This window comes from Gopherus flavomarginatus, chromosome 23 (genome assembly GCF_025201925.1).
Source record: "Gopherus flavomarginatus isolate rGopFla2 chromosome 23, rGopFla2.mat.asm, whole genome shotgun sequence".
Taxonomy (NCBI): Eukaryota; Metazoa; Chordata; order Testudines; family Testudinidae; genus Gopherus; species Gopherus flavomarginatus.
Genome location: NC_066639.1, coordinates 13,227,726 through 13,244,694, shown reverse-complemented (window position 1 = coordinate 13,244,694; position 16,969 = coordinate 13,227,726). Strand labels below are relative to the sequence as shown.

Sequence of the window (16,969 nt, the reverse complement as noted above, 5' to 3'; positions counted from 1 at the left end):
TATACAAAAACCTGTAGGAGAGCACTTCAACCTCCCTGGCCACACTATTGCAGACCTTAAGGTTGCCATCCTGCAGCAAAAAAACTTTAGGACCAGACTTCAAAGAGAAACTGCTGAGTTTCAGTTCAACTGCAAATTTGACACCATCAGCTCAGGATTGAACAAAGACTGTGAATGGCTTGCCAACTACAGAACCAGTTTCTCCTCTCTTGGTTTTCACACCTCAACTGCTAGAACAGGGCCTCATCCTCCCTGATTGAACTGACCTTGTTATCTCTAGCTTGCTTGCTAGCATATATATACCTGCCCCTGGAAATTTCCACCACATGCATCTGAAGAAGTGGGTATTCACCCACGAAAGCTCATGCTCCAAAACGTCTGTTAGTCTATAAGGTGCCACAGGATTCTTTGTTGCTTTTACAGATCCAGACTAACACGGCTACCCCTCTGATACTTAACACTGACAGTAATTATTCAGCAAGTATTTGAGGAGAACTGCAATGTTTGAGAGAATCATGAACTGCTCAGAGACCATTAATGCAGAGAAGCAGCAAAACTCATCAAACATAGAACTGGTTCTGACTTATTTCCTTGGTCTTAAAAGAGAACAACAAGGACCTGAGTCTCCTCCCTGTTAATAACCCCCTGCTCAGCCACTCAGGGTATAGACTGAGGACGGGAGGCTGAGGGTTCTCACCAGAGGGCCCAAAGGATGGCCCAGGTCACTGGTGGGGCTCACTGCCTGAGCACTATTTCAGCCCCACATTTTTGGGTGGACCTCCCACAGTGGGAGCTGCAGAGCACTTCCCTGTAACATACACACACACCCCCTCCTGGTGTTCAGAGAGGAACAGGTAAAAGGACAAAGGAAGCAAGAGAAGAAGAGAAAGGAGTAAGGGAGGGATGGAGGAAGAGGTGAAACAAAAAGGACAAACCCTAATTTCCCCAGTGATTGTAAGGGGTGAAATCCCAGGTGTGCAATAAAATTCTGCCTCCTTAAGCTCGTGTTTTCCACACCTAGAATTCAACTGTCACCAGATGGATCAGACTGAACAGGTTTCAAACCTCCAGGAGGCTCTTACCTTCTAAACAGGGGTGGCTGTTTTCTAGTAAAATCACTAAAAGGGAAGGAGAAAACTTGGAAGAGGTTCCTCCTGGCGCTCATGTATGTAAACCCAAATACTCTCTCAGTCCTCAAAGAGAGACCTGGAGAAGGAGACTTGCTGAAGCAAAGACACAGGGGTCTCTGAGGTTTCCCTGGCCCCTTGCCCCTGTCCTGCCTGACTGATGTCAGCATCTCTCTGTGAGGTCACCACCTTCCCACTACCTTTGACCAATAGTCTCAGGTCCTGCAAAAGGCCTTTGTGATGTCACTGCCACACCCCTCCCTGGCTGTGCTAATGTCCTGCCCCTGGCCAGGCACTTTGGTGGTTTGAGCTACTCCCTGTGGATCACCCCACTCAAGGAGCATTCGTTCTAGGCAGCAAGCTGGCTAGACAGGAAAACATCAGATGCTGCTCCCAATGCTACACTCAGCTTTTCAGAAATGAGTCGACTTTATGGCCAGAAGAGACCATTAGAGCTCACTAGAAGGCATTTTTCTCCAGCCCTCAGAACATTTGGTGGCTCTTTGCTGACCCAGCTCCAATTTCACATCTTTTTCAAATGAGGACACCAAAACTGGAGGCAGTATTCCAGTATCAGTCTCAATGATGCTGTGTCACCTCCTGTGATGTTATTGACATGATCTGTAATTGTATAGATCACTGTTGCGACCACTGTTCTAAATTTGTAGCCAATATTGTAGAAAGGTTGTTGTGTAAGGTGTTTATGGAGAGGTTCTGATTGGCTGATTATAATTATGTTAAAGGTAATAATTGGAGATATACCAATATCCTAGAACTGAAAGGGACCTTGAAAGGTCATCAAGTCCAGCCCCCTGCCTTCACTAGCAGGACCAATTTTTGCCCCAGCTCCCTAAGTGGCCCCCTCAAGCATTGAACTCACAACTTTGAGTTCAGCAGGCCAATGCTCAAACCACTGAGCTATCCTTCCCTCTCATTTCTAGATGTTTCATTTTTGTAGTTGATGTAATGAATATTGGCTCTATGCTGCCGATGTTTCAAATTTGTGCCATAATGGGGGACAAAACAGCTACCTTGTTAGAAGTAGCTTTACCAATAAATGGAACCTGGGATTTAAACTCCCAATGATCACACTGTGTTTGGGATCCATTTGAATTCCTCTCCCAGGTCTTTGACACTCAGCTCCAGTCATAGCGACTCTGATATAGGATTAAAGAAGTCAAAGCATCATCTCCAAGCACAGACAATGGAGAATGCTTCATCACATGACACGTTGAGAAGTGGATGGATAGAATGTGATGAAGATAAACTCTGCCTGGCTCAGACAAAAGATAACAGTTGTGCAGTGATGAGGAAGGAGGGAATCTCTGAGTCACCTGTCCACGGTCGGATCTTCACAGTGCTCCTGAGCTGGAGAGTGACGAACCCCCTCGGTGCCGCCGTGAGACTGAGGAATAGGAGGCCTGTCACCACTATTCCTGCCATCCTGGATTCCTGGTGTCCAGCATCCCAGAGGGCCTCCCTGCCAGCAACAAAACCCAACCGTCGTCTGGACTCCCCAGTGCTCCTCCTCAACGGCTCTAAATCAGCTGGAGAGTGGAAGGTCCTGGGCATCGCACCAGCATGTGGGATCCACTGCACCTGAACAGTGGGGAAAGGTTTCTGTGCTGGAGCATCATTTAGTGTTTTCCAGTTTCCAAGGGAGGGTTTATGGTCCTGAGCGTTAAGCTCCCAAAGCCAGTCACTGTTTCATTGTATTAATTGTTTGCATTTTCCTCTGTTCCTCCAGTTTTCTGTACCTTTACCCTGACTACACTTACTTTGTTTGTGCCAAACCACCTTGTCTCCTCTTTATTTTATTTACACCTCACAAGGAGGGAGGCAAAATCCACTGGTGATAGAGACAGGAGGGAGTTGAGTTTGTATCTCCTGAGAAAAGGGGCTTTTTCCTTTCCTATTTCTCCCCTACCATTTCTAACGTTTTTCCTTTGAAGCGCTTCCTTATTCCCCTGGAGATGACAGAGGGGACGTGACCACCTTCATCTCCGACAGTGAGATATTGGCTCAGCTCTTTCTTTACGCTGCTGTTGTCAGTCCACGAAACATCAGGGATGGATGCAAGGCTGAGCTCACACACCAACCCCCTGAAACATTTCAGTGCCCCAGAGAAATCCTGCCCCCGGCTATTGGCATGATCTGGTGGAGATTCGAATAGGAAAGGGACGGTCTGAATTGTCAGTGTGGGGAATGAACAACAATCAATAGCAATGCTGTTAACCACAAACACACTCTAATCATGCTCCAGCCGGAAGGGAAATGGGCAGGAACTCTGGCTGTTCAGTCACGGACACACTTAGGGCTTGTCTACATCAGAAAGTTGCAGCGCTGGTGAGGGAGTTACAGCGCTGCAACTTTGAAGGTGTACACATCTGCAGGGCACCACCAGCGCTGCAACTCCCTGTTTGCAGCGCTGGCCGTACTCCCGTTTTGTCTCGGGTGTAGAGGATCCAGCGCTGGTGATCCAGCGCTGGTAATCCAATGTAGACACTTACCAGCGCTTTTCTTGACCTCCGTGGAAGGAGGAAGCCTCTGGTAATCAAGCTGGTCTCCTTTCCCGGTTTGCTCTCTCGTTCCCGGAGCCCAGAGCAAGCAGGTCTCCTTCCCTGCGGTTTGCTGGGTGGCTCCGGGAACGAGAGAGCAAACCGCGGCGAAGCGGGTCTCCTTTCCCGGTTTGCTCTCTCGTTCCCGGAGCCCAGAGCAAGCAGGTCTCCTTCCCTGCGGTTTGCTGGGTGGCTCCGGGAACGCGAGAGCAAACCGCGGCGAAGCGGGTCTCCTTTCCCGGTTTGCTCTCTCGTTCCCGGAGCCCCGAGCAAGCAGGTCTCCTTCCCTGCGGTTTGCTGGGTGGCTCCGGGAACGCGAGAGCAAACCGCGGCGAAGCGGGTCTCCTTTCCCGGTTTGCTCTCGCGTTCCCGGAGCCCAGAGCAAGCAGGTCTCCTTCCCTGCGGTTTGCTGGGTGGCTCCGGGAACGAGAGAGCAAACCGCGGCGAAGCGGGTCTCCTTTCCCGGTTTGCTCTCTCGTTCCCAGAGCCCAGAGCAAGCAGGTCTCCTTCCCTGCGGTTTGCTGGGTGGCTCCGGGAACGCGAGAGCAAACCGCGGCGAAGCGGGTCTCCTTTCCCGGTTTGCTCTCTCGTTCCCAGAGCCCAGAGCAAGCAGGTCTCCTTCCCTGCGGTTTGCTGGGTGGCTCCGGGAACGCGAGAGCAAACCGCGGCGAAGCGGGTCTCCTTTCCCGGTTTGCTCTCGCGTTCCCGGAACCCCCCTTGAAGCCGCCCAACAGCGCTGCAGTGTGGCCACATCTAACACCACTTGCAGCGCTGGTTGCTGTAAGTGTGGCCACTCTGCAGCGCTGGCCCTATACAGCTGTACTAATACAGCTGTAACAACCAGCGCTGCAAAACTTTAGATGTAGACATAGTCTCTCACTAATGTACAGCCAGGAGTGTGCTGGGGGAGCCGGTCTGAGCAATTTGAAGTGACAATTCTGTGAGAAAAGAATCATTGTGTAGTGAAGCCCTGTACATCAAGTAGTTGTGGCTGAGTGGTTAAGGCAATGGACGAGAAATCCATTGGGATCTCTACATGCAGGTTCAAATCCTGCCAACTATGGTAGCATTAGTGTGTGGTCATTGCTGTTGTCTTGGTGCCTGAACATCTGCAGCCAGATCTAGTCTCACTCTGCTCCAGCACTGTGGAATAGACAGTGAGTGGAGCGGTTTTCCATCCCTGTAATAGCTACCTTGACAGAACAATCTTTCCTTTCATTTATCACTATGTAACCATGGCTTAGATAAGATTAATGATACTGGTACTGGTTTCACACTCTGAAAGACATACTTGTTAGAAGGTTATCCCATCACCCTCCCATTCCCTGGTCCTTCTCGCGTGACCAGAGGGCAGCAATACATGGAGTTCAAAGGTGCAAACAATTTGATTTTTATTGGGGTAAACTTCCAGCAAGCAATGATTCCAATTTCCTTCCTCAGTATCCCCCTTCCCAGCTCTGACACCACAGAGCTGGGAAGGGGGATATTGCCTGTGTCCCTGTTCCCATTCCCTGTTCCTATTCCCCACCTTAGCAAAACATAATTGCAATTCCCCTCTCCTATTCCCGTTCCCCACCTTACTTCCTGACTGATTGCAGAATATATAGTAAAACATGAGTTCTGCTTAATTATACCTTAACCAATCATTTAACTGACATTTAACTAACCAATCCTAACATATTGTAACATGATTATCTAACCAATTATACCCCACCACCTTAATTAGTTTACATCCAACAAATTAATTATATAGCAGACAGAAACAATCACAGAACCAGACAGAGATTATACAGACAAGCAATAGGAAAGTGCAGACTACAGGGATAGAACAACAAAGAAATGAGGATTTCACACCCCAGCTATTGATAAGTGAACTGCTACCGGACAGGATGCTATCATGGTAGAGGTTGTGGGATGCTGGTTGCTTAACTGTCTGGCCCCCAGGGCAGGATTTTGAGGGTCACCATTACTTTCTCAGCATGCCAGCAACCATCTTTTGTTCACTTAAAACGTGAGCAGGGAGATTCCAACACCGCAGAACTCATGGAGCTCCAGGAAATGTGTAACTTTAGGTCCGGATGAGTGTGTCTAAAAATCAGCTGTGCTGTAGAAGGTCTCTAGGAGTTGAAAGAGATGTGCCATCTCGACCTCCCTAAAGAGTGTCATCAAATATTAATGAAAACTAGGGTTGATAAGTCACATTCTTTGTAGCATTAGGATTGTGGACTGGTCTGAAGTGCCAATTTTAAGACTTTCTTTCCCTATCTCTTAGGTGTTCTGGTCTCTGAATAGAGATGTGGTTTCAAATCCCACTCCTGACATGACCATTTTCTTTTATCTGGAGAAAACGGCCTCACTTCAATCTCCTTGCAGCAATAGAACACCATTTGCTTAGCTTTTCTATTCCAGTAGCTGTGAGAGAAGCTCCAAACCAGGGGGAAACAGTGCCTTTTCTCTTGACCGATCAATTTTTGTCTTCCTTCATTCCATTTGCTCAGATACATCCATATTTCCCATACTTTTTTGTTCAGCATTCTTTGCTTTTATGAAACTTTAAGATCATCATTTACTGCCACACAACTGTATTTATGAAGTGAAACAATATTTTTTGGATATTCTTGCAGAAGGGACTGGATACAGGCCTGGATCAGAATCTTTGTTACCAGAACTAGAATTTCTATTTTACAAGAGCTATTTTTCTGCAGCTATTAGATTTCCAACATTGATTTCATTTTATACACATTTTGAGCATCTATTAAGGATAAATTCAACAAAAATACCACTTTTCTTTCCTCCACATCTGCATCGTGAAGGGGAGCATTCCGAATACCATACGATTAGCTAGGAAATATCTTCTGTGGGGCATGGGTTACAAAAATGCTTCAGGAACCAAATACATGGGCATTTTGCCAAGTTAGAAATCACTTAATGTGGAATTCTCTCCCCAAATCATCTGAGAAAATACTGACTTAAAGAATTGAACTACAGTGTGATCATATGCACTTCCTTCAGTTCGTTGGGGTTCTGCTGTTGTTCCCCATTTCCAAATGGAGATTTTCAATCACTGCTGTTTCTTTGTTAGCATGTGCAGTGAATTGGAGAGTTCTCCACTATTGACAGAACTGCACTTGAACTTTCTCCGTGTCATCATGGAGGGGTGGGGAAAAAGCAAAGCTGAAGTGACAAATGACCATTTCCTAAAGTCCTAATTTCTCTTAAATTCTCCAATCAATCTGAGCTATGTCCTATCAAACTGAACTAATATCCAATTGGGTGAGCAAACAGCCTTCAGGAAAGATAGAAACCCAGATCACAGAGAGACAGACAACATGACAATGAAAGTGTCAAGAGAAATTCCAGAGCAGGTTACATCTGATTATTCAGAATTAGGATAAGAGATTCTCCCATCACATTCTCCTTTGATCCATTCAAAGCAGCTTCACTCAGCACTCTCTCAATAGTCAGTTATGTTATTTACAAAATTGTAAGTATCCTAGCATGCCCATAAAGGGGGACTAAATAGTCCCCTTGCCAGAAGTGGCTTTACCAATAGATGAAACCTGGAATTTAAATGCCAAATAACTACACTATGTTTGGGATCCATTTAAATTCCCCTCCCAGGTCTTTGACACTTTCATCTCCAGTCATAGCGACTCTGATATAGGATTAAAGAAATCAAAGTATCATCTCCAAGCACAGACAGCTGAGAACTCTTCCTCATATGACACTTTGAGAAGGAGGGATAGAATGTGATGAAAATAAACTCTGCACAGAGAAGCCAAAATGTAACAATTCTGGAGTGATGGGGAAGGAGGGAATCTCTGAGTCACCCCATCTCCTTCCAGTGTCACAGAGGCTGAAATGACACTTTCCCCCTCTGCTCCTCTTTATTTAACTATAATAACCTCCCTGGCCACACTATTGCAGACCTTAAGGTGGCCATCCTGCAGCAAAAAAACTTTAGGACCAGACTTCAAAGAGAAACTGCTGAGCAACTGCTGAATATGAAAAATTCCCAATATAAATGCTCTTCAGCACAACCCAGAGCAATGTGAAAACAACTGGCAGTGATATAATCTGTATCACTGGTGACTCTAACAATAACTTTGCAATAGGAGGAATGGTATAAATGTGATGCTCCCTGGTTCCTCATAGGAAGGGCACACTCAAACTACTCATGGGATAATTGAGTTGATAGAGGTTTCTACGGCGTTCATCGCCTTTGCAGATTCTCTGATGGCTAATCTGGGCTGAGTGCCAAGAGAAGGTTTTCCCACATTCTCTGCTTTCCTAGGGCCTGTCCCCTGTGTGCATTCTCTGATGTTTAGAAAGGGCTGAGCTGCTAGTGAAGGTTTTCCCACACTCACGGCATTCATAGGGCCTCTCCCCTGTGTGGATTCTCTGATGTTGAGAAAGGGCTGATATTTGAGTGAAGCTTTTCCCACACTCACGGCATTCATAGGGCCTTTCCCCCGTGTGGATTCTCTGATGTTTAGAAAGGGCTGAACTGTGAGTGAACTTTTTCCCACACTCATTGCATTCATAGGGCCTGTCCCCTGTGTGGATTCTCTGATGAACAGAAAGGGTTGATCTGTGAGTGAAGGTTTTCCCACATTCATGGCATTCATAGGGTCTTTCCCCTGTGTGGATTCTCTGATGTTTAGAAAAGTCTGAGCTGCTAGTGAAGTTTTTCCCACACTCATGGCATACATAGGGCCTTTCCCCTGTGTGGATTCTCTGATGTTTAGAAAGGTCTGATCTGCTAGTGAAGTTTTTCCCACACTCACGGCATTCATAGGGCCTTTCCCCCGTGTGGATTCTCTGATGTTTAGAAAGGTCTGAGCTGCTAGTGAAGGTTTTCCCACACTCATTGCATTCGTAGGGCCTGTCTCCTGTGTGGATTCTCTGATGAACAGAAAGGGCTGAGCTGTAAATGAAGGTTTTCCCACACTCATGGCATTCATAGGGCCTTTCCCCTGTGTGGATTCTCTGATGTTTAGAGAGGGCTGAGCTGCTAGTGAAGTTTTTCCCACACTCACGGCATTCATAGGGCCTTTCCCCCGTGTGGATTCTCTGATGTTTAGAAAGGTCTGAGCTGCTAGTGAAGTTTTTCCCACACTCACGGCATTCATAGGGCCTTTCCCCCGTGTGGATTCTCTGATGTTTAGAAAGGTCTGAGCTGCTAGTGAAATTTTTCCCACACTCATTGCATTTGTAGGGCCTGTCCCCTGTGTGGATTCTCTGATGAACAGAAAGGGCTGATCTGTGCATGAAGTTTTTCCCACACTCACGGCATTCATAGGGCCTTTCCCTTGTGTGGATTCTCTGATGTTTAGAAAGGGCTGAGCTGTGAGTGAACTTTTTCCCACACTCACTGCATTCGTAGGGCCTGTCCCCTGTGTGGATACTCTGATGAACAGAAAGGGCTGATCTGTGAGTGAAGGTTTTCCCACACTCATGGCATTCATAGGGCCTGTCCCCTGTGTGGATTCTCTGATGTTTAGAAAGGTCTGAGCCGCTAGTGAAGGTTTTCCCACACTCACTGCATTCATAGGGCCTCTCCCCTGTGTGGATTCTCTGATGTCTAGAAAGGCCTGATCTCTGAGTGAAGGTTTTCCCACACTCACAGCATTCAAAGGGCCTTTCCCCTGTGTGGATCCTCTGATGTTCAGAAAGGGATGAGCTGTGAGTGAACTTTTTCCCACACTCATTGCATTCGTAGGGCCTGTCCCCTGTATGGATTCTCTGATGTCTAGAAAGGCCTGATCTGTAAATGAAATTTTTCCCACACTCACGGCATTTATAGGGCCTGTCCCCTGTGTGGATTCTCTTATGAACAGAAAGAGTTGATCTGTGAGTGAAGTTTTTCCCACGCTCACAGCATTCATAGGACCAGTTGCCTGTGTGGATTCTCTGATGATTAAGAAGGGCTGAGTAATCACATACGTTTTTTCCACACTCTGTGCATGTATTTTTTCTCTTTCCAGTGATGATTTCCTGCCTTGTTGTAGTTTCCTTGAGGTCCTTCTGAGTTCCCTGAGAGGAAATACGTTTACCCATTTTCACCCTCAGCTGGTTTCCTTGCTCTCTTTCTGGTCTGTGCTGAATCTCACAGGATTTTTCTTCCTCATGACTCTTGGACACATTGCTTTTTGATCTTTGCAATAATGCTCTGTGTTTATCCAGTTGCTGAACATTTTTCTGCTGAGAATTCTGCTCCTCTTTCTCACATGCCATTACATCACCTGCTGTGAAAAAGACAGAAACCTCAAACAGGGATGAAAAGTGAAAAGCCAAAACAAACTAAGTGCTGGAGGGACGTCAAATATAAATCACAAACTGAACTCAACCATACTCTTCCCCAAAACAGGAGAGAGGAGGAGATCAATTTGGCTTTCAAATCCCATCCAAATTCTCAGGGGGAAGGGAGGAAGCTACTGCCTGGTGTCTGCTAGAATCTACGGGAAGCCATGAGCTTTAGTTACCCTGAGGATACGACCCCTGCGGGCAACAATAATGAACTGAGAGACCTCTCAAGGGCTTTGTAGGGCATCCCAGATGTTTTCTTCAGGCACTTTCACACTCAGAGTTGGTTTAATGTTTCCTCACCTCTGCAGGGAGATCTCACGGTCTGTTTTCCCTCTGAACCCTGCAGGTCTGAAACCCATGGCTCTTCCCCTTGTTCCAGCTGGGAGATCACATCAGGTCTGGAAACTGGAAACCCTGCTCAGATGAAAGAAAAAAAAGGAGTTCCGTTGATTTCATAAAACTTTGTCATAAAAAACATTCTATTAATTTAACTTTAATACTTAGTGAGACCTGGTGTGCCTGGGCTAGTCCTCACTGAAAATACCAAGACCAGGGCAGGCTGAAAAAGGGAGAGCAGAGGCTCCCCAAACTGGTGGTTAACATGGAAGTTAAACTCACCAGCCAGTCACCAACTGTGCTTCTGATCCCCCACACTGGTTATCGAGAAACCGAAAAAAGAAATCACACGGCCCCCTTTATTGCATTCCAGTTCTCTGACTCCCAATCAGCGCCTAGGTCCAGCACAGTGAGAGATTATTTAAAAACTCTGCTCACATAAACAAAGTGTTCTTCTGACCCCAGAGTCAGCCACATTACTGGGTCATTATGGGTTTGGATCTTACCCAAAATACTGTGATGCCAGCCAATCCTTAGCACCTAAACTAAAGGTTTATAAGCAAGAAAGCATCTAAACTAAAGGTTTATTATAAAAGAAAGAAAGAAAAAGGGAGTTGTTAAATGGGAAAGCAGTCAGACACATTCAGAAATCTATACATCTGGTTCTTGCAGTATTGGTGAGTTTCTGGCTTGAAAGGCTCTCTGGTACACATCCACATTATTCAGTTCTTTGTTCAAGCCTTCGGTTTGTAGAGAAGTTGCTCCAGAGGTAGGAAGAGGGCTTGAAGACAAAATGGAGATGATGCAGCTGCCCTTTATATTCCTTTTGCCAAGTGGCTTCTACTTCCTGTGTCCCAAACACAAGCTTCACAGCACATGGCATGGAAAAGCCTTGGAGTTCTCAGTACACAGTGTGATACAGCATGGCCAGAGGGCAGCAGGAGAGGGTTAGAAGGGAGCCTTATTCCCTGTAGAGGGAAGAAAGTTTGCTATAGATTAACTAGAGCACCTGAAGCCAATTAGAGCACCTGCAGTGAGCCACTTGATAAAGACCCCTGCTCCAATCAGACAGGGAAGGAGTTGGAGCAGAAAGGATTGGTACTGGAGCAGAGAACAGTTTGAAGGGAAGCAGAGGAAAGTTTGGAGAAGCGCTGCAGTGGGCTAAGAAGTCCAAGACCCTAGGTAAGGGGCACTTGGCTTGTACAGAGGGAGGGCAGGAAGCCTCACAAGCTGAAGGGTAGGAGCGGAAAGTAGCCCAGGGGAAGGAATCATCAGTTCAAGTGGTTTACCACTATCCTCAAGGCCTCTGGGCTGGGACCTGGAATAGAGGGCGGGCCCAGGTCCCTCCCTCTCCACTCCCCTCCTCTAGGACACTAGTGGGGCAGTTAATATTCCAATTCAGGGGCAAGAAATGGTGCCCTGAACCCCACCCCCCCAAGCAGTGAGCATGAGACACATCATAATAGTGCCAGCAATTTGCCACAACAGGCATACCCCTGCATGTCTTGCTGACTCAATAGGTGTATCCCCTTAATCCTTTCAATGGGTTCATTGTATGGCTGATGACCCTGGATGAGCCATCGAACAGGCTGGGCAGTGCTGACACCAATATGTCTAGGGGGTCACTCAGAAACACTACACAAGTCTGGAATACAGATATACCCTACATATCTGTAACTCACAATACAAAGATAGAAACAAGATTATCATACTTGGACACTCATAACATTTTCACTGACTCCTTACATGGCATATATAGCACAATCCATTGCAATTTCATCATATTGGTATTGTGATACAGCATGGCCAGAGGGCAGCAGGAGAGTGTTAGCAGGGAGCCTTATTCCCTGCAAGGGGAGGAAGGTTTGCTGTAGATTAAGTAGAGCACCTAAAGCCAATTAGAGCACCAGCAATCAGTCAGGTGATAAAAACCCCTGCTTCAGCAAGACAGTGTGGGAGTTGGGGCAGAGAACAGTTTTGAAGAGAGACAAAAGGAAAGTTTGGAGGAGTGCTGCGGTGGGCTGAGAAATCCAAAATCCCTAGGTAAGGGGCACCTGGCTTGTGTAGAAGGAGGGCAAGAAGCCCCTCCACAAGCTGAAGGGCAGGAGCGGGAAGTAGCCTAGGGGAAGGAACCGCCAGTTCAAGTGGTTCACCACTAACCTCAGGGCCCTGGATTGGGACCTGGAGAAGAGGGTGGGCTGATGTCCCTCCCTCTCCTCAAGGACACTAGTGGGGTAATTAAAATACCGATTCAGAGGCAAGCAATCGCACCCTGAACCTTCCCCAAAGAAGAGAAAGCGTGAGACCCAGCATAACAGTACTGGCAATTTGCCACAGTATTTATAATAAAATAATAATAATAATAATATAAAGTGTCTCTCAATTCCATACAGTGTCACTTAATAAACCAGTGAATTCTCAGGACCGGTTCCTCAGGTGTTTGAAGATGCCGACCACCTTGCTTGTGAGGGACTATAATACCCACATATATGTTGGGAACACACAGACACACACTGTGCAAGTATGTTCCCCTATGTCACTCTTCTAGAAAATTATGATCAATTTTGTTCATAGTATGTGTCAGGGCTGAATCTCCACTCTGTCACTCGGAGTGCAGAAAGTGTGGGCCCAACAGGATTCTACAAATTAATTTGTGCCACTCTAGACTTGATTAAACCCCCAAAGTTACAGCTTTTCTCTGACCTTGGCGTGGTAAATGCTGCCACCACCCAAATGCAAAAAAACCCCAAACCCTTGGACCCAGGAAGGAGCACTTGAGAATTCTTCCCTCTGGGGCACCCTCAAGCCCTTTCACCTCCCCTCCGGGAAAGAGCTGAGAAAGAAAGCAAAGGAAATTAGCTGTGGCTACCAGCTAATCAAACAACACACACAAATTTCTTAGGACACCAAAAATCCAATCCTGTTCTTAAAAGAGGTAAATTTTATTAAAATTGAAAAGGAAAACAGTACATCTGGAACTTAGGCTTTTTGCTTATAGCTTTCTTGGGGGTTCAGCTTAAAGCTTACCAGCAAACAAAAGCATCTGAGACAGCACAGAGGAGATCCGAAAGCCAAAATAAAAAATAAACCTGATTGTGTCTGTCTAAACATTCCCTATCCAAATCATTTCTTCTAGGTATGAAAAATGAATTTTCATACCAGCTTCAAGCCTTACACAGCATTGCTACTCTGTGACACCTTCTCCGGAGAACAACAGACAAAGGGAAAGTTACTTTCCCATTTAACAAAGTTCTAGCCTTTCCATTGGCTCTTTTGGTCAGGTGCCCAATACTTTTCTTTCTTTTTTTCTTTTTTTTTTTCTTTTTTTTTTTTTAAACCCTGTTGGCTTGTTAATCCTTTAGAGGTAAAGCAAGCAGAGAACTCACACCAACAGGGATTTTACAGCCAACTGGCTGGCTGAGTGTTTATAAAAGGGAGATCTCTTCCCTCCCCTTCATTTATCACTGTATGGCTTGTGAGGTATCATTTGAAAAGACATAATCTACTGAATATCCTCCTGTTAAAATGTGTAGCAACACTGTATGTAAAGTTATGAGATTTTACGGTATGAAATTACTGAAAAAGTTGCAACCCTAACCCTAAGTTCCTCAGAGACAGCAAGGCAAACAGCTGGTCAAACAGTTATTCTCCACCAAGGGGAAGGTGTGAAGATGACATTTACATTCCATCACAGGGACACTTCAAGCTCGTATCTGTGACAGCCTGTCACCATGACTCAGCTGAGAACTGAAGTTGTTTCTAGTACAAAAGACTGAATTACAAAAAAGAGGTGAGAAAAATGCATGAGACTCACTCTCTCTCTCTCTCTCCTTTCCCTCTGCTCATGACAACTCCTGAAGAACTGAATGTGGGCGGCAGGGGCAGGTTAGGGGGAGTCCTGGCTGAAAGGAAAACTAGCCTGTCTCAGTAGATGGTAAGAGAAACATTTGTTTTAAATCCCTTTTAGTTTGTTAAGTTAAACATTAATTTGTGTTTTATCTTACATTTCTTTTGTAAACAATTCTGACTTTAATGCCTCATTACTTGTAGTCACTGAAAATCTTTTTTTTCAGTAGCTAATAATTTTGTTTCCCTTTTTTATCTAACCAGTGTGTTTGGATTAAAGTGTGTTGGAAACTCCATTTGGAATAACGAGGCTGGTGCATGTCATTTTCCACTGATGAAATAACAGATTTCATATGAGCTCCCATTGTTCAGGAGAGCGCTGGACAGGATAAGGTGCACATTTCTGGGGGAAGTCTGAGAGCAGAGAATTTTCTGAGGTTCTCCTGTGAGGTACCGTAATTCGGGAGTTGCTGACTAGCAGCACTCAAAACTGTGTAGCTGGGAGCGAGTTAATGCTGGAGACTGTGTGTGAACTGCCCAGGAGTGGCTGCTCTCACAGTACAGCAGTGTAAAAGTCACCCCAGCTTGGGGAACTGAGGGGACAGAGCTGTTCAACAGTCCAGATTGCACTGTGCTTAATGTCACAGACACTCAATTTCAAAGAGTCTCCTAAAACACACAGAAAGTAAATCCACGTCCCAGAAATGGAAGTCTCCAGCGACAGGGCAAGTCTCCCTGGCACTGCTTCTTGCTGACAAATGGGTCCAGAGACAACAGGAGAGTCCTGGGGAAGCTGGGAACAGTAACCAAGGGCTGGTGGGATTCAGTGGAGAAAGGGAACAGGAAGAGCAGGTATATTACTGAATGCAGGATCTCAGCAGTGCTAGATGTCAGGATAACACATATTGCAGCCCATTGGAAAACATAATCCCAAGTATACATATAAAATGATGGGGTCTAAATTAGTTATTTCCATTGATTTATATAAGGGCAATAAGATATTCTCTGTATTATTGTCTATCCCATTTTAAATAATGCCTAACATCCTGTTTGCTTTTTTGACTTCTGCTGCACACTGCTGGATGTCTTCAGAAAACTATCCACAATGACAAAAAGATCTTTTTCCTGATTAGTCTAATTTTGCCCCCATCACATTGTATGCATAGTTGGGGTTATTTTTTCCAATGTGCATTACTTTACATTTATATACATGAAATTTCATTTGCCATTTTGTTGCCCATTCACTTAGTTTTGTGAGATCTTTTTGAAGTTCATCACAGTCTGCTTTGGTCTTAACTATCTTGAGCAGTTTAGTATCACTCGCAAACTTTGCCACCTCACTATTTACCCCATTCTCCAGATCATTTATGAATACATTGAATAGGACTGGTCCAAGGGCTGACGCTTGGGGAACACCACTAGTTACTCCTCTCCATTCTGAAAGTTTACCATTTATTCCTACCTTTTGTTCCCTGTCTTTTAACCAGTTCTCAATCCATGAAAAGATCTTCCCTCTTATCCCATGATAACTTAATTTATGTAAGAGCCTTTGGTGAGGGATCTTGTCAAAGGCTTTCCGGAAATCTAATGTCCACTGGATCCCCCTTGTCCACATGTTTGTTGATCTCTACAAAGAACTCTAATAGATTAGTAAGACATGATTTCCCTTTACAGAAACCATGTTGACTTTCAGGAGAGGGACAGCTCTGTGGTTTGAGCATTGGCCTGCTAAATCCAGGGTTGTGAGTTCAATCCTTGAGGGGCCCACTTAGGGATCTGGGGCAAAAATTGGTCCTGCTAGTGAAGGCAGTGGCCTGGACTCAATGACCTTTCAAGGTCCTTTCCAGTTCTAGGAGATTGGTATATCTCTTATTTTCTTTTCTTTGCCCAACAATTTTTATTCTTCTATGCGCCTTACAATTTTATTCTTTACTATAGTTTCAACTAATTTGCCTGGTACAGACGTTAGACTTACTGGTCTGTAATTGCCAGGATCGCCTCTAGAGCCCTTTTTAAATATTGGTGTTACATTAGCAAACTTCCAGTCATTGGGTACAGAAGCCGGTTTAAAGGACAGGTTACAAACCATAGCTAATAGTTCCCCAATTTCACATTTGAGATCCTTCAGAACTCTTGGGTAAATACCATCTGGTCCCAGTGACTTGTTACAATTAAGTTTATTAATTAGTTCCAAAAACCTCTTCCAGTGACACGTCAATCTGTGGCAATTCCTCAGACTTGTCACACACAAAAGGTTTCGGAATCTTGCCAACATCCTCAGCTGTGAAGACTGAAGCAAAGAATGCATTTAGTTTCTCCACAATGACTTTATTGTGTTTAAGGGCTCCTTTTGCATCTCAATCACCCAGGGGCCCCACTGGTTGTTTAGCAGGCTTCCTGCTTTTGATGTACTTAAACATTTTGTTATTACCATCTGAGTTTTTGGCTAGCCCTTCTTCACACTCGTCTTTGGGTTTTCTTATTACATTTTTACACTTAATTTGGCAGTGCTTATGCTCCCGTCTATATACCTCACCAGGATTTGACTTCCACTTTTTAAAAGATGCCTTATCTCACTGCTTCTTTTACATGCTTGTTAAGCCACAGTGGCTCTGTTTTAGTTCTTTTGCTGTGTTTTTTAATTTGGGGTATACATTTAAGTTAGGCGTATAATATTGTGTTTTTGAAAAGTGTCCATGCAGCTTGCAGGGATTTCACTCTAGTCATTGCACCTTTTTAATTTCTGTTTAATTAACCCTCTCATTTTTTCAAAGTTCTCCTTTCTGAAATTAA

The 16,969-nt window shown here is 45.1% G+C and overlaps 1 protein-coding gene across 3 annotated transcripts in view; it reads right to left on the bottom strand.

The window, feature by feature from the left end:
• LOC127039327 (zinc finger protein 420-like) overlaps nt 1–16,969 on the bottom strand; it is a 645,607-nt gene that overhangs the window by 591,223 nt on the left and 37,415 nt on the right. Inside the window, exons 8-9 of one of the 3 annotated variants that reach the window (XM_050932727.1) lie at nt 10,295–10,408; nt 7,976–9,933 (exon numbers count right to left, since the gene is read on the bottom strand). The exons of the other annotated variants lie outside the window; for them this stretch is intronic. Coding sequence (XP_050788684.1) covers nt 7,976–9,933; nt 10,295–10,408 — 2,072 coding nt within the window. Of the gene's footprint in view, nt 1–7,975; nt 9,934–10,294; nt 10,409–16,969 lie in introns of those variants that run through there. 3 annotated transcript variants of the gene reach the window in all.